The sequence below is a fragment of the Linepithema humile genome, chromosome 5 (assembly GCF_040581485.1).
Source record: "Linepithema humile isolate Giens D197 chromosome 5, Lhum_UNIL_v1.0, whole genome shotgun sequence".
Taxonomy (NCBI): domain Eukaryota; kingdom Metazoa; phylum Arthropoda; class Insecta; order Hymenoptera; family Formicidae; genus Linepithema; species Linepithema humile.
The window spans coordinates 15665066-15688688 of NC_090132.1; the positions used below are offsets into that span (position 1 = coordinate 15665066).

The following is a 23623-nucleotide window of genomic DNA, read 5'->3' on the forward strand; positions in this document are numbered from 1 at the left end:
TGCTGCGTGTCGTATGATATACTTCAACAATTGAGCTTTTGTATCGCGAAAGCGAAGTGCTGTAGTGATTGCAGGTTTCGTTAAAAAAATACCGTGAAAGTTAAGATTTCATGTTTCACTTTTAGTCGGTTTTAGTCCGTTTGTCTTGAAATAGAAATGGAAACTAAGCTTTAATTCAGTTCAACGGCTGACGGAGATGAATTAACCGACTATTAATGGAAAAGGTCAAATTAATTAAAGAAAGATTATAGCGCCCACATCAACTTGCAAGAATGATTTTTTTTACATTTGTGTTAATAAATTGTATAAAACCCATGGAATTTTTTATCTCAAATACACAAAAGTAAATCAGTATGTGTTTGATATAATCATAAAAATTCGTAATAAATATTTTTCAAAATTATGAAAATTATCAGTAATTTTCAAAAGACAAATATGGATCAATCATGAAAATAGATTATAATAAAAAATAAACAGTATTAATTATGTATATTTAGTATATTTTTCTCGATTAGCATAATCATTGAGTGTCATAGCTAAAATTTCCGCAAGAATGAAAAAATAAGCCACAAAACTGCAATTATTAATAAAAGTTCAAGCTCAATATCAAACACAAAATCGTGTTCTAAGAATGTCCTAGATAAAAAAAATAGAATAACAGTAAACATGCCGCAAGAAGCCTGGAATTAAAATTTGATGTAAATATATGAAACATAGGACACATTAACTTAGCGTGAAAGTGTTTGCTGGGGGTAGTTGAATATTGTGTGGGCAGAGGATCCCACTTACCAGAATATGCCACTGATTGGAACACTGGGGGATACAAAACAATTGCATCAGTTTTAACCCACTACCAAAAAGTAATTTGGAATGTCTACTATAATTTTATTTAACTACATCGCGATCAAATCTGAGAAAAAAGTCAAACAGTAAAGAGACATTTAAGGCACCAGATCTTGTTAAGAAAGATCCTTTTACTGTTTGATTTTAGAGAACATAAAAAGAATATAAAGAACATAATATTATTTTAGAGATTATTACATTAGTTTCTTGAAAAATTTGTCAACGTAGCATTTTTTCGTCAAAGTCGTGTAATTTTAAAATTGACAATCGAGAAATGAAGCACCAACACCAACACTCTTATTCTGCGCGCTTTTTTTATTATTGCCAATATCGATAAGTGTTAAAGAGATTACTCACTGTGACGTTTTTTCAGAGGCAGAGGAGGCGGCTTGCTGGCATCCGGACTGTCTCCGTTGCTGGTGTGCAAACTGCACGTGGATAAATGCTCATTTTCTGGTACATTATCGTACTGCGATGGCTGACGTTCTTTCCTTCTTTTGGATCGCTTCTCCGGCAACGCCGGAGGCACTCCGTTAGAATCGGACGTAGCTACCGATTCCATTTCCTGTGTACATTATTAAAGTTACGTTGTGAAGAGAAAATTAGAGTACAAAAAATGAGATAAAAATGTGTGAAACATAAAAAAAAACGTAACAACACCCACATTTACCAGTTTCTCCAATAAAGCTGGGTCTCCGTTTCCAGATACATTAGTCGTGCTAACAGTACTTTTGGAACTAGTCATGGTCTTCTGTGTAAAAATAGAGCCGTTACTATCCGAGGATGATTTGGTCTGAGAGAACGACTGTTGTTGCGCACTAAACGATTGAGAATTATAACTAATGCTGCTCTGCTGCGACGATCTCTTGGACGTCATGCTGGACGCGGTGTAACTTTGGGATGAACTTCGCTGCGAGTGCATCGAAACAAAGCCTGATTCCTGTGTTTGAGTAGACAATCGCTCCATCTTCCCTTCTATGCCTGGAACAAAATAAATGAAAAGCAAGTTTAATTAGAGCAATCGGAGACACCAAAAGAAAATATATAAAAGTGACAAGAAAGCTTGTTCCTTACGAAAAAACATTTTGACATGTTCCCAATTGAAACTAGATCTATGTGACATTTTACATAAAGTATGCTTTATAATAGCACTGTGATATGAAGTGAAAGAGAAAAGAGTGACTGTTCGATCTCGCCGTTCGACTTGAGCGAAGATGTATAAGATACTGTTTATTCATGCGGTCGGAAGGTCGATTCCACCCACGCAACTTGTTCCACTAACTATTTCAGGAATTCTTGCGTAATTTTATCTCTGGCATTTTTCCTTCCCTTTTGCATGCGTTTGCAGTTTTGGAATACTTTATTTAAAAAAAAAAAATAAATAAATTAAAACACTTTTAATTTGTATAATTTTAATTTGTAAATTGCTTCTTTCATTATCGTTTTACGTGTGTAAGAGAAATATATACGTTTTTCAAATTTTATCAATCTCGCCAATTTATTAATTTGTTTCGTCATCATGCTACTTATTTGTATAATAAAAAAAAATTACACACCAGTGAATGGACTAAGCATTTCTTGAGGCGTTTGTTGGCCTAGCAACATAGTACTTGGTATACTAGTTTCAGACCCATCCCAGCAATTACAGTTTGAAGTACCATTAACTTGCATGCCTACAATGATACAGAATATATATTATTTTGCAATAAACGCATAATCGAAGATTATAACATAAAATATAGAAAAATAAATACACAAATAAACTCACGTCTAATGTTGTAAATATATATAATAATATATTTATCAAAAAATATTAATAACGGCAATTTTTCTTTCATAAAAATAGCATGCATTGATTATCTAATATAAGTTTATGATAAGCATAATATATATATAATATATATATATATAATATATATATAAATACCCGATATTATACAAAACTCCTGAAATGTATTCATAGCTAACTTATACTTAGCTTCGGAGCTAATTTATATTTAGTTTCACATACTTTTTGTACTTCACATCCTTATTATTAACCACGGTGTATATTAAGCTTGACAATATCCCATATCTATAATAATCGCAAATTCTTCTCGATACTAAAACAGCGCGTCGCGTAACCAGCAATAGAAACAGTTCCGACAAACGTTCAGTTGTTGACTGAGACAAGTGGAATACCAAACTGACATACTGAGTAAGCGCTGACCGCTCGTCTTACACATATGGGAATGTATTCACAGCAATCGCCTTACCAGACACACATGATTCAGAAACTAAAGTACAGCGAAACGTTACTAATTGTAAGATTAGTGTCGCATGCATTTCACTATTATTTTTTGTTACAACACGATATCTCGTCGTGTACGAGATATTAAAAATTAAATTTGAATGACGCAGCGATGCGAAAGAAAAATTTCAAGTGTAAAGCGCCCAAAATACCTTGAATAGTAGCCATGAGACTTAGGTCCATACTGTCATTCAAAGACTCGTCATTTGGTCCCATTATAGCTCGAATCTCGTCCTCATCTCGGGAATGATTCAGAGCCGAATCCAAACTACCGGCGGACGCGCTCAGAAGCGACGACGAGTCCTCCGGGGATCGACTTCGAAGGGATACTCTATCAAGACTAGATGCCAGAAGACCCTCCGACTCGTCGAGGAGCTGCTGGGTCCTCGTTCTTCTCTTCGGCGGTAACGGAGGAGGTGTGCCAGACGAGCTGTTTTCCTCCGACAAACACACATTTGTTCTACAAGGGATCGGGCTATTTCTATGTTCAACCGACGCGTGATTTATCATCCGCTTGCTTATACTCGAAACGAGTGTTACCTGTCGGGTAGCGGGGGTTTCGGGGGTGGACTAGAATCCCGTAAAATCGACTCCGAACTATGCGAGCTGCGAACCAGACTACTGCTCGCCGCTGTTTGCTCCAAGATCTGCCGTTCTCTTGGCGTCAACGGTATGTCCGGCAGAGAGTTTCTTTGCGTTAGTTCCGATCCATAACCAGAAGTTCTGTAACACATCATTCTTATGTTATAATTCGTTTTGAAAACGATACTGCAAACTCTGTATTGATAATTGATCAAATTCAAATTTACACAAACTTCAAAATTGAAATTATCTCCACAAAATGCTAAAAAAGATTATTCATAATTAAAGTTCAGAATGCTGTAACACGCGCGTTATTTGGCGCTATTCGCGCTGAACGCTTCTGAATGCTAAGCGAGAAATAACGATAGAGAATTCTCCATCTAAGATAATCGTATGATTATCTAACTCTCTATTGCTATGTCACGTTCAACATTCAGCGACGTGCCATGTTACAGCACTCGTTCTAGCTTTACTCACAATCTACTCCGTTTCAATTTTCGTTTCGACATCAATATGGTTTTTTTTATCATTTTTATCAAAATATTTCATGCTAATTAATATTAATTCCGCGTACCAACCATATATTATTTCTCGATATAAAATATAAAGCCAAATTATATATAGTATTAAAATTGGATATTATTCCATTTCCAGGTTTTTAAATTTTTATACTAATGCATTCATGCTTATAATTTTTCTCTTCATTTTTAATATTTTTTTTGTTCAATATTGTTACGTGATGGCAGAAGAATAATTTTCTTTTTGTTTGTTATGCTGAAGCATGATGGTTTTCAATTTATTATATTCCAAAATTACATTTCTCTTAAAATTACCTGTTACTATTTGCCGCAGACGCTGGTTTCTGCTTATTAGCGATCTTCTCGTGCGCCAGGGCTACTAAATTTTTCACCGCTTCCTCCACCAACCCAATAACGTGCGTCACGTTTTCGGTGTCCAAAGCGGAGGACTGATCACCGTGCAATAATACATCGTCGCAGAGTTTCAGCAACTGCGCTAGTGCTTGGTATACTTGATTCGTGGCGGATCCCAACGTGGAGCTGCAACAATACCAGAATATAAAATTAGAGACACAGAAATGTAAATCGATATTTTACTTTAAATCAGATCCAAACGAGAATTACATTACTCTCTTTCATACGTGACGTCGTCATTTATCGTAAAACAGATTTCTATTGTGAAAAAAATGTAAACCGAGGGCAAATAAAATGCTGCTGAATCAATTACCGACAGGGCTCTATTTTCAGAAAATAAGATCAACGATACAAAGGGACTTTAATTAAAGGCAAGTAAAATACAATTAAGTCAAGTGCCGAACAAGATTCTTCTTTCAGGAGATAAAATCAATAATGTAAAACATCTTGAACGAATAAAGTGCAGCGAAATCAATCGCTGATAAGATTCCATTTCAAAAGGCACAATCAACACTCACCTGTTATCATAGAGCAAATAGGATTTCAACGCGTTGTGTATCGTGGTAACGGTATCGAGGACGATCGTGCCGTTGCCGGGCAGCATCTCGAGTTTCTTCTTGGACACGACATCCCGGAAGTGGAGCAGTGCCAGCTGCACCTGCCGTACGTGAATGTGCAGATCGCGTAAGGGATTCTTATCCACAGCGGTGCCGGAGTCGTTGCAGCCCGGTGCGCTCTTGTCTCGCGGCGTACGCGGTGACGAGGGCGAGGCGGCCCTCGTGGCCGCCCCGCTGCCTCCGCCGCCACCGCTGCCGCTACCAGGAGACCGCATGTGGGAGAGCTTTTCCAGAAAGTCCTCCTTGAAGGAGCGCGCACGACGCGCTAGTTTACCGCCGCGCGCCTTCCCGCCGGAGCGCTCCTCGACTTCTGCAACAAGAAGCATTCCATCTTGATGTTAGAAAATTCAAAATTATACCGCCATTTTAGATATTTCATTCCTTTTTATCTTAATTCCGCGCTCCAGAATGTAAAATTTAACGCGGCTGTGCAATATTTCAAACATATGAGCTTGATTTGAATATTTTATCACGCAAAATGTGATTGCACGTTGCGCATTTTATGATCTGATTGTGAGTAACATTTTTTACAACATTTATGTATTTTATATATTAAATTCAATTTTTTAATTTTGTAGTGACTGTTTGAATAATCCTCTCATAGTACGAATCGCGTTTCATAATTTTAACTTTTAGTCTCATATATTGACATTATATTTGTATTTCATCACTCTAAATTAGGTACTTAAGGTTTATTCATTATTTGATCTAAGTTTAATTGTGTAATTAAAAATACTACATACCACTTAGAAATATTTTTTTAAACAATATTTTGTTATGTAATAATAACTTTTCATATTTCCATGATTCAACGCGTATCAAAAAATAAAAGTGCAGAAATAAAAAGTTGACAATCAAACAAGTGCCTATATTTTGTCTGTTTATTTACTCTTTTTAAAAACATTTACACACGTACTTTTTTCGGATTAAATGTATAACGTTAACAATGGCAAATTTAAAATCTTGAAAAGCCAGTATAACTTCGCAATTCAGTGAAAGCTTTTCAAACCTTTTAGCGCAGTGATTTTCATTTGCTATAACAAATTTTAGCAAATTTAAAAATCTTTTTAAATAAAATTTAATATCTCAAAGATATAGAAAAAAATGTATTCATTATAATAATACAATATTATTTTCTTAATTATTCTACTAAAAACTCATAAGAACAGAGTCAACTCTCTTCTAACTCGTTCTATTTTCATCGCTGTTCAATTTTTTGGTCCAATTCTCGATTTTTAAAATAAAAACTCCGAGTGGAGAAATGTGCAACAGAAAAACATCGGATGACTGTACGTGCATAATGGTCGCGTCGTTACGCGCTTACAGTGTCTCGATAAAACAAAACCGGCAGATGAGTCGCCACGGGCGAAATAGCCGAAAAAAGGTTTCACCCACACGATTCTACGGTGCGCACAATTTTACGATATGCAGGCAATATTTTTCTGGATATATATATGGGGGTCAACGAACATCGAACTTCACTGCAGGGCGCAGTTATACTGTCAGCTCCGGTGCACACGTGTACGCGACGAGCAACCGTTGCACACCGCCAGACGCAGCGTTTTACCTTTTTCCACGGAGTGCTAATGCCAGCCGTGCACTTGAATTAAAACGAAAACGGCTGCGGCGGCAACGTAGCACCGGTGCACCGGACGTGTAATGTGTCTGCGGTGTTATAGCGAGATCTAAGTACCCAGGAAACGTTTTTCCACCCCTCCCGGACTTCCCGGAGAAACCATAGAACACCGATCTTGCCTTTTTTCGCCCGCCATTCGCTGCATCGTGAATCGACAATCGATAATGGTCCTTTGTGTCACGTACGAGGATCATAATACAACAGCTATTAATTTTTTTTAGTTTGGTAATATTAGTGAATTTAGTTTTATCATGAAATAAGTAATAATTTATTATTGGCAGCAACAATTAAATAATGCTTTGCATCAAATTGCTTATAAAGTGGAAAAAAATTTAAATAAAGAAAATTGTATTTCTGTAAAATTGTCTTTATATAAGAATAAAAGATTTTTGCAAAGTTGTTATTAAAAAAATATTTGTAATAAAAATTAAAACAATATACAATGCAGATCTGCTATCAAATGCATGATTCGTACATTCAACTTTTAAAACTGAGAGAAGATGATTTATATCGAAAATACGATAAGCTGCTTTCTTTCTAAGGATGCTTAAAGCTGCCATGTGTAAACCGAAAATGTTTCAATGATTTTTTTTTTTCAAGGAATTAAAGAGTTGTCAAACCGCTACAATAAATATGATTAAATAGTAAAAGAAAATAAACTGTTTAAACTTTGATAACAAATATTTATTTTTGTATAATTGTATAAATTTCTTGATTTATACTATTCAAAACAAAAATGTAAATAGAAATAATTTTAAGATACCGCATGTAAGTGCCGAATGCAATAAAAATAATTGTTGATCTTAATGCAACATTAATAATATTCACACGTACAATACATAAAAATTAAGCATGCAAATTAAATTCCACCAGTCAAGCCTTGGCGATCTTCAAATATTCTTCGCATATCACATGACATATCGGTATTGTGTATCGATCGCTCGGTTTGCTGAATAATTTATCGCAGCGATATTTTTCTGCGCTATCATCGTGTTCGATGCATCGTGATACATATCCCCCCGTCCGCGGGGCCATTTCGGCTTTCGCGCAAAAGTAATGGAAGCGATAAACATCGTCAGAATGAACTTCGTGAATTTATTACGGCGCATAAATCCCCCGCTCTCCCACGAAACTTTAGTGTTTCATGAGTAGCGTTGCTTTTGTGAACAAAGTGCTTGCGGGAAAATTGAGGGTACACAACTCAAGTTGTGTAGGGTGCCGAGAAAGAGATTTCAACGACCGCAAAACAATAAAAATACATATCACTAATAGCGGACCATTATGGAGACTATGCTATTAAATAATATGCACATATATTTCGCATCAACGTGCAAAGAAGAGAAATCGTAGCGTATTGTTTAAATATCGCGAGAGACGCGAGAGTATGCATGAAAGCTTGCAAGACAATGCAAGACTCAATGCAAATGCACTCGATTTCTACTGCGACTATCAGAATTTGACTAACCGTTGTTTAAAAAAAAAAAAAAAACATTAATGCTCTTTGTTCATCTTTATAAAAAATAATTGATTATTGTGTTTATTGTATAAAACAAAATGCGATTGCGTTCAAATGTTGGACTTTGAATATTAAGAAAAAACAAGAAAATCTTTAATTCTTTACAATTCTATGATAAAAAGATGAATACGATAATCTTGCGTAAATAAATCTTCACATAGTTGAAACAATGCAAACTATTTTTCTAATCTTCATAAAATTTTTTTAGATTTATCTTAATGTGATAACATCAAAATAAGGATAAAATATCTAATATTTACTTTGATTAATTCATCGAAATTAATTCAATTCGTAAAGAATTAAGAAAAAAATATTAGATAAAGAGAGGAAAATGGAAAAATCGAGATTTAATAATATGTATACGGACATAACAACAGAAGAATTACGCAGTATATCTGCAAGGAAAGAGAAAAAAGAAGAACAGAAAAGCCTTACAGCGAGATATAGATGCGGAAATGGAATGAAAGGAAGCCAACATTGGAAGGCAGAGAAAAAAAAGACATGCAGAGTATGTGGAAAAGGAAGAAAGAACTTTATACATATTTTGAGAGAATGTACAGCGACCAAAAGCGATATACAAATCAAAGATTTAATAAAAGAAGACAGAAAAAGATTGAGAATATAATAAAAAAGATAGAGCAGGCAAGGAAAGAGAGAGAAAAAGAGTAGTGAAGAGAGACACTCCGAGTAGCGATGATAGAAGAAGAATTTTAGCAGATTGTTGAAAGAAAGGACTGTCTTGTTATATTAAATGTGTAACGTTTAATGTTTTGAGGTTTAAGGTTGAATACTGTATATAGTGATTGCAAAGGGAGGCATTCAAAGCCGAAAGGCAAGAATTAACTAACTGAGAAAAAAATATTGCCTGATTATAGCAACTCGATACTTAATACATTTTCGGTATAAATAAAAATATCACAAACTAACCAAATATTTTGTATATGTGTGCCAAATTTATAAAAGATTACAGTTGAAAATATTGAGAAATTCTAACATGAAACACGACAAAACTCCGTTTTACTTTAACGAAACGATTTGAAAATTGCAAGCGGATTGTTTCACTTGTCGATTATCAGAGATTTTCACACGCGGCGCGGCGTTGGTTTAACGGGCACTCGTTCGCCCGGCATCACAGCGCAGTCTGCGCGAGATCAGTCGATGCGTACGCAGGTAAATCAAGTTCTATTCACGAATTCGGCCTGAAATCTCAATCAGACGTGATTTGCGCCAAAGGCACAAGGTTCGACAAGCCGATAGAGATAATGGAGATGAGAACACACAGAGAGAGAGAGAGAAACAAGAGAGGAGACGAGACGAGGCGAAACGAAAGGGAAGGGGGGCGGGGGGAGGAAACACGCGGCAGACAGGAGAGATGCAAATTGCCGTGATTGACTGCATTCACGGACCACGTTCGACTCCCACACGGTGTTATCCGTGGGAATGCGCGCACATATGGGAACGCGATACAATAGACGCGGCGCGGTTATTTACAAACCGCGACGCGCGGAATTATTTTGCGGATCCTGCGATCCCGCGAAGTGCCTATACACGTCCGATTATGCAAAACCGTCATGCACCGCTCGGTAGGAGACAAATGGAATCATTTCCCGCGGTCCTTTCGTATCATTTGTCAAGCGGTGTATCACGGCACGGTCGAGTTCGCGACATTCATCAACATTGCGGCGAGCGTTAAAACATTTGATTCGTTGTAATTGTTGTAACTCTTAATAATTTGAAACCGAATTATTAAAAGTAACAAGGATTGCAATTTAGTATGAATTGAGGTATAAAGTTGATATTTGTAGATAATTGCTTTTAATAATTACAACAATTGTGAGGATAATATAAATAAATGATAATATATGTATTAATGTATTTATAAATAATTGATTAATATTAATAAACAAATAATATAAAAATTTGTAAGCAAGACTGATAAAGAACTATGACCGTAATTTACGAGAGGAAATGTATAAAGAATTATATATGTGAACTTGTGTAGAATAATCTAATATTAACTGATCTGTATGATACATTACGAATCAATTATCGCGAGAGTAAACATTGTTTTATTTGATGATGTATTTGCGAGCGAAGCGCTATTGACTCGTGAAATAACGTGTTCTCATGCGGTGGCAAACACGGCGCTCCGCGGGACGTGATCAAGTTTGAATACGGAATGTTTAGAGTGTGGGAAAATGTGCTCTGCGAAACTTTATGACGAAATAATCATATTTATGAATACCTTCCGCTGACATAAACATTTTCCTGTTAATACATATTATTTATGTGTCATTAACAACGTTAACGTGCGTATAACAAAATAATTGCTTAATTCTTTGCACTCTATATCTAATAGATTCAACATGTTATTCTAACAAATCAATAATAAAATAAAAAAATTTTCGATTCTGCGAAAAAAATATTAAATGTTTTTACAATATAATACATTTGTTGTTTTTCTAACGTTTAACAATCAAGTGTGCGAATTATTTCACGATATTTCTAGCGGATCTGCAATACAACGCTGCAATAGAGCTAAAAATGGACAAATAATATTTTGCAAAAGCCTTTACATACTTTTCAACTGTTAAATAATTCATAATCACCTCGAGTGTCGCTAATAGCTAATCGATACGCCCCGTAATACTTTTCCTCCCCGATCACGAAACGGAACCAAATAGCTGTTAACGTCGTGTAACACGCGAGTGCTCGACACCGTGTCTTTCGACTCTCTCCGAGCCCACCCTTTATCGATCACAGCACTCTCGCTACGCGGTACTGCGGGGTGTAAATCCACCGAAACGCGCTTAAGCGAAACGCCCGCGCATGCATGCGCGGCTATGGAAAATGCAGAAAGCCCCCCGAAATGCGATCGGGCGCGATTAGAATTGCGAACAGGTGCATTCTGTCTCGACACCAGATCCCGCGCGGTCGGCCGGGCAGCGCGCGGCCGCCGCGCGGACTTTATAGCGATGCACGGAGCGGGAATATCGGGCGCCGGGGAATTCCGCACGTACTACACGCACAATACACGAGCGCGCTCGGAAAGGGGTTGCGCCGGCTCTCGCGCTCTCCTCGCATTATGTGCGCGCGCGCCCGCCCGCGCGATTGTGTCCGCGGCGAGGAGCTTTCCCCGATGATGAATGGTCGACGCCGGCACGATTAAAGGGACATACGCGGAAAGTTATCGCGGCCGACGGCGCTGTTCTCCGAGCGCGCTGCATCGCCGTGATAACGGCCGGTGGTAGACGAACGTAATATCGTCCGCGGCGATATTGGTGCCACGTGCGCGATGTGGCCCGTTAATGAAAACCTGGCTCTCGATAGCGCGGCCTTGTTAATTACACCGTCCGTCGCCCAAGAATGCGCTCCCTTCCCCCCCCCCCCCGCCAACCTCCCGTCACTCTTGATAATCTCCCCTGGCGTGCCGAGTTCATTTTTTACGAGTAATAAATGTTTAATTCTCGATTGTGCTTCTCGTAAAATCGTGGCGGATTGCATGTCCCGAGGGAAGCGCGCGCGCGCGCGCGGGCAGGAAGATGCAATCGAATTATCGTTCGAGATTAGATGCGTCGTTCTTGATAAATTATGATTAATGTATCACTCCGGATAAATTACGACGGAAAACCTCATTACATATTACGTGCACTTCGCTTAATCCCCTTAATATATCGCGGCGGTAAATCGAAATGATTCCAACTAATCTCTCCAGATTAATTTACATGTCCTCCCGCATCGAAATTGAAGCTGGCTATTCCAGGATTACGCGTTTGAGCTATAAATTATCATAGAACATATATTTGCGCTTGTTTAACGTTTCTTGCTGAAGTTACGCGAAATACGTGACGCTTAAGAAAAAAATTTATTTCAACTATATATCTAAATATTTTATAAATATTTCGCTACACCGAGAGCCGCGTTAGGATTTTCTTTCTTGGGCAAAAAATCTTTTCAGAATATTACTCGCAAGACTGAAAACGAACACGCGGATAGCTGGCGTAATCCGATACACGGCGAAGCTGTGAAAGACACGGATCAGGATTCGAATTAATTAGCAATTACGAGAGTTAATGATGTTCGCGCAAATGCTTAATAGCGCCGAGATTCGCATTTCGAGCGTTTACACAGTTGTTCCTGGCGGTGGTATTGGCCGGCGGTGCATCCCGCCAAATGGGATTTATACGAACGACATTACCGCGACTGGTAAACAACGGAAACTCGGTATAATTGTTTTATGGAAATCTCGCGTATTTACATAGCGGCTCTCGTTTCCTCCCCGTTCCTCATCCACGGCGAATTAGCCGACCGTAGGACACGCGAAATCGCGATTTCCGCGCGACTCAAGGCCCATGGATTTATCGCCGCGCAGCTTTTTGTTGTGACACAACACAGACACACTCGCGCAGAGTCTAGAGAACAATTTTTTCGTGCGCTGTCAAGCGGATTTCGTAAAACAGATTCGTAAAATAATCGGATGATTCCATTTTCGATTTATGAATTAATAAAATGGCTGTTGAAATTTTGATCAATTATGACAAAATCCATTTTCAGCGGCAACCGTGTGGGATGCATTTAAATTAAATTATTAAATTGTAGAGCCATGCATTAATGGAGTGAAATGGAAAAGAAAACACAGCGAGTGTACTCTAGTAAATCTATTTAAGGAACTCAAAGTGTTATGTAAAAAATACATTTAATTCAAATTCCATCGAAATTAAATTCAAACTTAAATTCGGTGAAACGCAAAACCCAATTCGAATTAAACATCAAAATGCCAGTTCCATAACGTATATTTGCATTAGATTATTTTTCACATAATTATAGAATAAAGATTTTAAGATTAATATTGCATGCCGAATAATTTATTGAAATTATTTGCAGCAAAGCATCATATAGTTTTCAGTAGACTAAATATTAGCAATATTGGCAGACTGAGTGTAAATTTAATCAAATAAAATACATTGCAAATTAATTTATGAATCAAAACTAGAATAATTAGATTATAAATATGTTCTATGAAATTCATAACAGTATATAAAAAAAAGCAAAATTGATAAAGTTTGCTGTTAATCTGTTAAACATTGCTAACATTTGGAATTACTTCGCCAATATGTTGTATGATTTATTTTAGAGTGCCGCTCGTACAGTGAAAAATTTCGCATTATCGGATTAACACTCGATTTTATAAGTTTTTCGGGAATGAGAGATTTCACGGTAAGCATCCTTTTTGAATTCACATGCGAACGTGCTTCTACTTTGTAAAACATGTGGAGCGCGCGCGGTGAGCAAGCAGGATGACGGAGCTTTCAGCCAGATCCGCGTTGATTACGCGCAAACGGTTCGTTAAAGCTTTTAATGATTCGTTCGTGGGAACGACGCGGATGAGCGGCGCGCAATCAAACCGGACGAGAATTTTTTTTTTTAATTTTACTCGTCTCGATGTTCGACCTTCGCCGGCGCGCGAGAGCTCTATGGAGAGCTCCCGAAATGTTTGATCTGCTGTTACGAGCATGGGTTTCCGCTAACCTGAATAATGAAAAAAGTTCATACAGAACAGAAAACGTCCGACAACGTCCCGCATCCGAAATGCAGATGCTGTTTAATAGCGAGGTCGGATGGCGTGCAGTAGTAACTTATTATTACTAGACTTGTATGTAATCGTAATAATCTGAATGTAGAGTGACAAGACTAATCAAGCGCAGAAAACTGACGGAGCGTAGCGCGCGTTCCTATAAAAATTCCTATAAACAATTTTTTAACCACGTAATTTGAGCGAGGAATGAAAGTTTTAATAAAATTTCAACCAAAAAGAAGACTAATGTAGTTTGTGAAAAAAAAAATACTAGTTAAATATGAGTCATTATTAATTTAAGGCGCGCAGCTGTTTAAATACGGACATCCCCAGCGATTAAGTAAGTAAATACAATTGAGAAAGATAAAGTATAACATTCTTTAATTTCGATGCGCAGCAACGAGGCAAAATATTTTCTGACGCCAATGGAATACGGTTGAAATAACTTCAGAATTGTAATCTACGAAAACGTTGTCAGTTCCAACAGCATATAGTTTGCGCGCGAGATTAAGAGGAGCGAGAAAAATGGATAGTAATCCGTCAAAAGCGAGGAAAACTTGACGGTGAAATAATAAAAATCCGCGAAAGTAATTTTTCCAGGCGAGCGATTAAGAAAATGTCGAATCCAATGAATGATTGCTGACGTAATGGAAGACGAAAATTCCATTCCGCGGTGAAAGAAAATTGATATTGCGCGCCGGTCAAGAAAATTGATATTAACCGTCCGGGAGTGCTGGCATTAAAGGATTTCGTGGACGACACAGCCGCGCGTGGAGCCCTACACGCTCGAGTAAAGCTAATAATTGCCTCCCGAAAATTGATTATCCGCGAGTTCGTTAACGGTGGCGGCGGTGGCGGCGGCGGCGGCGGCGGCGGTAGCGGCTCTGAGCTAATGGATTCCAGATTATTGACGGAGGGAGTGTAATCGTGGGTGGATTTACACGCCCGCAAAAAATTCTCGGGATGGAGATGATCTTGTATGAATGGGGAGCGGCACGGCTTGCAGACAATGCGGCTCGAGCATGCCGAAGCCCGTGATGTAATCCCCGAAAAATGCGCGATGTTAAATGAATAATCGCTCCGAGCGAAATGAGTACCGACGTAGGGATGAGGATGTAACATTCGTTTTTTCGGTTTGCGTACAAGCCGGTTGCAAGCAAAATCGAAGCGTTTTGAATGAGCGAACGGTGCCTGCAAGAGATTTAAAATACAATTGTGCTATTGAAATTAGGAATATCGTGGTGTTAAGAAATATTGCAAACCTACAAATAATGATTCGTTGATTTTCGAGATAATAAAGCAGCCGTGTGATTTGTGGCGTGTAGCTACAATTTAGAAAAAAGAGTTTATTTGACACTGACGTTTGTGTATACGTCACGTGTAACGCGACAGGTCGTTGTCACCGCAGTTTGCGGTTATCGAGCGTGCACTTAATGCGATTTTACAGCGAGTAGCACATAACACCTATCCACGTATTTTCCGGATGCCCGACCGAACCGAATAAATCAGTGTTCATCCTAATCCAACTGAAATGGCCCGGTAATTGTTGGCGAACTCCGTGGCGCCGTTACAGCAGTAACACTGCGGTGTTGTATTCGGAATGTGGCAAAAATATGTACGCGGATAATACTGCTAATGTAATTTTACAGCATATTTGAAAAGTCAATTTAATACCGACGTTGCATAAGCATCGATCTTATTATTTTTGTTTTGCATTGAATTTCTTTATAATTGTATCAATAACTGCACTGTTTCTTTTGTCATTGTGCTACTTCAAGATTATCTATTTTTAATGATAGAAACATTTTCGCATATCCGGCTTTCAATTTTTTATATCGATTTCCAACTTCCGAGTTTCACTTCTCTTGATTTGCGAATCTGTTTTTATGCCGTTGATTCATCCCGTATATTTGCCTGCAAATAACTATATAAATTACATTTATTTTTATCACTGCGCTATTTTAAGATTGTCTATTTTTCAGCAATAAAAACATTTTTTTCCAATTCAGAAAGCCCGGCTTTCAATTTTCCATATCGATTTTCCATTTCCACTTCTCTTTGTACACGAAAAAAAAAACTTGGACTCCTTTTTTATGTCAAGTTGTTAATTTATTCCGTGTACGCGCGCGCAATCTAATAAGCACTCTGCCATTCGATGTGTCCGACTATTTGCGAGCGCTAAACGGACTTCCGCGCGTATGTCCCATGCACAAAGTCAAATTCCGCATCCGGCCGATTAGAACGGACAGTTCGCATATACGTACGCGTATCCATGCGCCCCGGGCAAATTAATTTTCCGGGACACACGCGTGTCCCGCAGCCGCAGCAGCAGCCGAGTTCGCATGGGCGTACGAGTGCGTTCCATGACACGATCCACCCCGAAATAACCGAGAGGAGGTTGTTGCACCGCCCTACGATATACGGACTGCGAACTGTGCTTTCGCTCTCGAAAAATGCGGTGGGCAAATCAGACGGGACAAAACCTTCCTTTCGGCGTGTCGCTGATATTTACACACTTCGGTGTAAAATAACACTCACAGTAGCCGATTAATTTTGCCGAACAATATATATGGCCACTGTACTCTGCGCGTCAAAGGAATATCTGATATCATTGTTCACGCGCACACAAAAAAATGTAATTTTAGAAGAAAATTGTGCAAAACGCACAGAGATTCAAATACATCGGAACGTACTCGACAGATATTTTAAATAATATACAGATAATCCAATCTGTCAGATTTATTATAAATATAAATAGTAAATATATTCAATAAGGTTTGTTTAAAAATTGTTTAAAACTTTCTAATTGCTTCCCCATTGTTTATTAATCGAAGCTAAATTTCAAAAAATATATACAAAAATCTGAAATAAAATTAAATTTTTTGCAAGAATAAAATAACTTTTACAATTTCACAATACATAAAATTTCAATTTCAATTAGTTAGGTAATATAAAAATGCATGCATTGTGCAGATCAATATCGCGGAATATCGAGACGTTAACTAATCTCTCGTTACGTATTTGGGATTATTATGCAAACTGTTTGCAAACTATTTGCGTGTGAGCTAGGCTTAATGTCCGATCCTTGAGACGTAAAAAGCAATGATGAGAAATACGGAGGAGCATATCCGAGTTTAAAGGGCTTTCGAAATAGCTTAAACGCCGAAAGAGGATTATACCAAGATGGTGGCTTCGGACAACGAACTAAATTTAGTAAGCGAGGCCGAAACTGGTAGCCAAAATACAAAGAAACTCCGTGAAAAGCTTGAACGGAGGCTTTCAGTCTGGAAATAATTGTCAGTTTGGAACCAAATGCCGGAAAACATCGGCGTCACAATTGTGTAAAGGAAGGAAATGCTATCCGTCGCTTGCATTTTTCTTTTACAACTTTTATTAAATTTCTTACTTTATATTAAAAATTACTCAAAATAATGAACATATCTATCGTTAAAATCTAAAAAATTAATTTATAATAAAAACAAAAAATATATATATTATTTTTATAAAGATCCAGCAAATTATATTGCATCAGAATCACGTTTTTACATTAAAGTTCAATAAAGAGAGAAACGTTTCTCACGTTAAATTTGGAAAAGTCATTATTTTCGTGCGCAAAAAATCGCAGACTAAGAATTTCGCGACGCTTGCAGGGTTAATTAATATTCGGCGAGCTAACCGCGCGTGAAGATAACGTGGAAATGCGTGATCGCTGAGCTTTCTCAAACGGCGCGACCATTTCGTGCATTTCGCTTGCAACGATGCAATTACGGGGCTTTAACGTTCACGGAATACTGCGAGCCGCTGGGAATTTCATGGTCCGGCGACGATATTAGTGGGCACCGGTCGGTAGCAGGAGTGCACTAATGTCATTTCCTGAATTAAGGGGGAGAATCGGTGTTCGGTCGCACAGTCCTCTTAATAGCCATCGTACCCTCTTGAACTTGAAAAAGCTATCAAGATTTACCGGAAACGCCGATGAAAAATGTGGCTCTTAAGTGAAAATTATGACCGGTGTTTAATGTTTGCAACAGTCGTACACGCGGAAGACTCGGACTTGATTGCGCAATTTGAAGATAAACAGTATCTGTGAAGTTAGCACAACATTCTATTAATATAAAAAAAACAATTACAGTTCCAGATAAACATTCTTAATAGATAAAAAAGCAATTGATACATTTATGAAACTTTGTATCGATAAACATATACGTGTGAGAATGCCAATATTGCAATTTGCTTAATATTTCCGGGAACATTATGGAACAATTAGTTCACACACGCAAGTATGTTATGATAAATAAAGAGCGTTATAAATTATTTATTATAATAATGATTAAATATGTCGGTATTAAATAGAATTTCCTCGCGCCGTATTTCTATTTATTTTATTTTTGTAAAATATTGTAATAAATAACTTATTTTAAACGCGTTGTTTATTTATCGTAATACATCTTGCACCTATAAATTAATCATTTTATAATTCAGTTATATTAAGCTAATTGCAGTATTGGCATTTGCATACAAAGAAGACATGCGCACAAAGAGAAGTTTAATAAACGCTGCTATTCAAATCAATGTAAAACCTCGTCTACGTTGCGAGACAAATCCGCATCTTATCAAAAGCCGCCTCATAAAAGTCCCGTTCAATGTCACATGCGCGATAAAATAAATATCTTATGATATTTCAGAACGCGATATTAATTATTATCAAGTAATATAATATCTGTTTATGCAATGCGATTGTGATGACTATTTCGTACGAATGTTAATTTAATTATGATATATAATACATATCTATTAAATATCGTAATTATCGATGAGCATCGTGCATTAAATAATGAATCAAATTAGCGAAATAGAATAAATGAAGGAGGATGTTCAATTAATCTGTTTGAGCGATATAAGTTTGTAGAAAGCAATATGCAGCGATACACAGGTGAGAAATCGATCAACAAGCAATTCCACTTTCTAGACTGGAAAGTTTCTTAGTTTTCTTGGTTTTCGGCGAGTGATATCGCGTGGAAGTACGCAGTGTATCGTTCGCTCAATTATTCATCCTGTCCGGCTTAAGATGTTAAGTGCGACAGCGGTCGCCCGGATAGAGCGGACATACTTTCGACGTCGCGGAGAAACAACGTCGCGGAGTAATGGAAAAGTAATTAAAGAAAAATAATGAAAGCCGCTTTGCGATGCGCGGTAACTTCCGGCGCGATGCGGCGTTGCTGCGACTTACACAGCACAAGAGTCATTGTCACGAAATTAATTGCGAGCACCGTCTAATGGAAAACTAAGAGTTTTCGATGCGGCGCACAAATAAGATCAATTTGCGGGACGAAGACTCACGCGAGAGCAAATATTCGCGTCGGGTTTGTTTCGACGCGCAAAATCAAATTATGACATCTCACAATAATGCGTTATAGAAAGGCACTTCGAAAGAGCGAGAGCGCTGGGGGGGGAGGAAGGGGAGGGGGGGAGAGACGCATCGGACGAACATTTCGTGATGAAATTTATGCGAAACGTCCCGCGGGAATATTTCAGGTAATTACGTTGATTAGTAACGAGGCAACGGACATTGTCGTAATTCGGAAACAAAGCCGATTTTAACGAGATGCACGCATCGCGCATACGTTGATCCTACCTCGGCGATATTAATACACTTTCGAATTCGTTAGTCTTTTATATTCATTTAAAGCCAGCTCGCATATTTATTACGCTGTTATGCGTATAGGGAAAATTGTGAGATCGGTGCCCGTTAAAGCTCGCAATTTATTTGCAAATTAGCGAATTACACTAGGGGAGTAATGGTCGTAATGATGCAATCGTGCATCGGGTTTCATTTCACCTCGTATTGAAATGCAATTTAAACGATGATGCTTGGGATGCTGCGAAAGATCCGATCGGTCAAAAATCGTACAAAGCGTTATAAAGCGCTTGTATGAGCGATTAATAGAAACAACAAATTACGTTGAAGTTAAATTTCCCGCTTCTTTATATTCATTTTATATTTTTGTTGAAAAGTCTGCACGCAGAACTTGTGGAAATAATTAAATTTTTCATTCATAATAATTTGCATATTTCTAAACGATACAAGAGAATTAGAAATATGACTTGTTGTCGGAGCGGAAAAGATTATTATAAATTAATTTAAAAAACATATCTTATTTCTTTGCAATTTTTGCATATCAATTCACAATAAGTTAGTAGTTTTTACGTTCCGGCAACCGCGCCTCTGCTGTGTGCACGATAAAATCCATGCCAAAATTTTTTTTTCAAAAACAAGACTCGGGCGTCACTTCGCTAAGTTAGCAACGTTTAAATTCTCTTTAAATCTGTGTCCGGAGTAAGACATCTCATTCTGCAGACTCGCAAAGTCACCGCAGATCGCTGACAGTTCTCACAAACATCAGACACGGCGCCGTCTGGTCCGGGGCAATCGGTCGCGCGATGAAACGATTCTGCAGACGGATCGCAAAAATGCGGGCGCGGAGATGCTCCGCGGATGCGACGGGGAGATTGATTTTCGAAGCGCGACGCGATTGCAAGGCGGGAGTATCCGCCGATACTCTTTGCCGGGATGCAAACAGTGGATCCATTAAGGGCCCAGCTCGGCACCCTTACAATATTTGTGGATCCTCGTCGGAAGAGAATACCCTCAAACGGTGGGCGGCCAAATAAAGACATGAGATACGCGACTTGGATTTCTCCTCTCTGCAAATATCACCGACAGATACGCTCCACGGTATTGGATTTCCACTGTCGTATCGAGTGCAAACAACGAAAATAAGTTGAGCCTGTTATATTTTGTTGGCTGTTGTTTTTACATGAATGTAATAAATTAATGTAACAATTATATCATCGTATCATTATCAAAAAGCACGCGCGTAAAAACATTTTTCAAGTACATAAATATGTTCTCTTATTTTCACCACATTGTCGTATTTTTACAAAATTATTCAGCATTTTTCAGAAAATTATTTTTTGTGTTTGAAAAATTAGATTCTAGAACGCATAATGTAGAAAAAAATATAACAATGACAATACTATTCTGGCTATTATTTTATACAAAGTAACTATGAAGCTTTGTTAAAACAGTGAAATATTCACAGTATTTTTTCCTCGGTCAAAGACAACCATAGACGTTGACTACGTCTCGTCCATGTACTCGACGTCGGAAACAGTGGATTCATTAAAAGGCAAGCTCAACTTCTGTAATATTGAAAGAGGCAAGAGATAGCTCCTCCGGGCGAAAAACGAGAACACCGCCATTTGAGAGAAATATCTAATAACGAGCCGTCTGTGCAGTCAGGTGACACAGGATACAAGAGCGATATCTCAAGTCTTAATTATAAAAACGATCTTTTCCGAGAAAACTTGTAAAAATTTTGCGCTCCACATAACAAAACTATCCGCATCGATATTCGTAATAAGTCAGAATTCTAAGTTTCTACAAATCAATTTCGAATCTTCATTCATATCACAATGTCAGTGCGATAAATATTTTTAAATGCTTACTTAAATTACTCTGTGTAGAATTTCAACATAAAAAAAACTATTTTTATCAAACAAAGAGACTAGTTGATTAAAATTTTTATTATCACATGCACGTACGCGAATGTACGCGAATGGATGACAATAGCAACTTTGCATGTATATCTTTTATGTGCGTCAGAGGGTTAGAATGTGCACGTAAGCACGTAAGCTTTGTCTCTACAGCGGACTTATATCACTAAATCGTTTTAAATCACGTTGTACGTGAAAGTAATAAAATACTTGCACGTAATTATGCTCGAGAAAGTTCCGTGGCATGTAGAAAATCTTATCATCAAAGTAAGAGAAAATGCTAACGCTATCGCAACTCATATTTCAGCATGCAAACCGGATGTGGCAAGCTAATCGCTTGTATCTCGTAAAGAGCATAATGCTGCAAATGTCACGTGGTATATTTGATTAATTTAACAATAATTAACACAGAAATAATGTAATTATGTGTAAACATGTAATGCAAATATTCATCAGACATCATACTGCAAATATTGAATATCATACTGCAAATATTATTAAAAAAAGAGTATTATACAGAGTTTCCCATGGGAAGTTGCAGAAACTAATCAGCTGTAATTTTCGAATGTATTTAGTTAGTGAAAAAACAAAAATTGCGTTGAAAAGAGGAAAGTCTGCAGTTTTTAATGAGTATGAATAAAATTTAGTAAAATGTTTGTATATCAGTTTATTTTATTGATGAAAAATATGCTAATAATCAAGTAAGCTAATGATAAATATTTTCGAGTGCTCATCATTTGAATTTGTACAAATTCAAATAAATAATAAATTCTAACTTTTTCAGTGTGTTTTCGCTCATAACTTTATGTGTTCCGTATTTAGTACGAAGCCCCGAATAAGTACTGCTATCTAGAAAAGAAGAACTCGATAAAATAGACCTTTTCTTTCGTTGTCAGATTACTCATTTTGACACGCACAGATTTGCTTCTACCACAGCCAGAATAAAACTGCGCACCTTTAGAACGACAATTAACCGTAAGACTCTTTCTGAAGTCATGAAGAAGAGAACCAATCGTTTAGTTTCAGCAACTTCCCGTGGAACACTCTGTATATGAATATTTAATAAACATTTATAAAAATAGCCATTGCAATTATATAAAAAAAAATGCATTATTTATATTTATTTTCATTTGTAAGTGTAATCGCGCGTATCGATAAAAGATTTTGTCAAAAATTTTGTGAAAACATTTTTTTATTACGCGAATGTAATTTTACGGAAGAGAAATGTTTTCCTATTTAAAAGAGCAAATCTCGTCGAAAAATACTTTCCAGCTGACGACGATTTACGTTAGCGACCAGTGCCTATCTTTATCCGGCGACGTTGTGCGCTGCCGGCATACCAAAGCTCCTTCGCCGTTCGTGGATTTATGCACGTGTTAACGATTGACATAATAACGTGACATGTGTGCGAAGCATGTGGTCTGGGCACAAGAGAGTATATGAGTGGACCCACTCATACACAGAAATTATATGAGAGCCAATCTCGGTTAACCGACTTCCGAAAGGAAGCGCGATAACAGCGGAAAATCCACCTCTGTGAAACCCCCCATTTTTTAAATTTGAAAAAAATGATTAGAGTTCTGGATGCTGCCCGAAGAGTTCTGAATTAGAGTTTTCCGTCCATTTTAGAAAAAATTCCGCCATTTAAAGTAACGAAAATACCATTTGAAAAATCGGGGAGAGGGGGCTAACTTCACGATGCTCCCCATTAAAAGTTTCCGATGGTTGAAGTTACGGACCCGAAAAATTTCAAAGTCCCACAGAGGTAAAAATTTTTCTCGGTAATCAGCAGTTCTGCTGAGAGTTCTGTATAGCCTCTCACGAGTTCTAACGATTATCCTTAAGACTCGAAACGCTAAAACCAAAATTGAACGAGTTCTCGCTATTTTTCGTCTCCTAAGTCGAGAATTTCAAATTTAATTTTTGTAGCATTTTGAGCAGAACTATTTTTGAAACTTATCTAGAACTATAGAACTATTTGAAATCTACTCGAAACTATAAAAAAATTAAAATTTTTTACATAATGGGAGTCGTCATGAAGTTAGACTCCCATAAAGTTAGATTTTTCAAATGAT

The 23623-nt window shown here is 37.5% G+C and overlaps 1 protein-coding gene across 9 annotated transcripts in view; it reads right to left on the reverse strand.

The window, feature by feature from the left end:
- The window catches only part of LOC105675839 (C3G guanyl-nucleotide exchange factor), a 70279-nt gene that overhangs the window by 7748 nt on the left and 38908 nt on the right, over nucleotides 1-23623 (reverse strand). For 5 of the 9 annotated variants that reach the window (XM_012373284.2, XM_012373285.2, XM_012373277.2 and 2 more), the window contains 8 exons: nucleotides 5166-5574; nucleotides 4549-4773; nucleotides 3674-3856; nucleotides 3286-3593; nucleotides 2400-2516; nucleotides 1508-1824; nucleotides 1201-1408; nucleotides 790-813 (listed from right to left, as the gene is read on the reverse strand). In XM_012373284.2, coding sequence (XP_012228707.1) covers nucleotides 790-813; nucleotides 1201-1408; nucleotides 1508-1824; nucleotides 2400-2516; nucleotides 3286-3593; nucleotides 3674-3856; nucleotides 4549-4773; nucleotides 5166-5574 — 1791 coding nt within the window. The remainder of the gene's footprint in view (nucleotides 1-789; nucleotides 814-1200; nucleotides 1409-1507; nucleotides 1825-2399; nucleotides 2517-3285; nucleotides 3594-3673; nucleotides 3857-4548; nucleotides 4774-5165; nucleotides 5575-23623) is intronic. The other 4 variants (XM_012373278.2, XM_012373282.2, XM_012373283.2 and 1 more) reach the window with 4 other exon arrangements.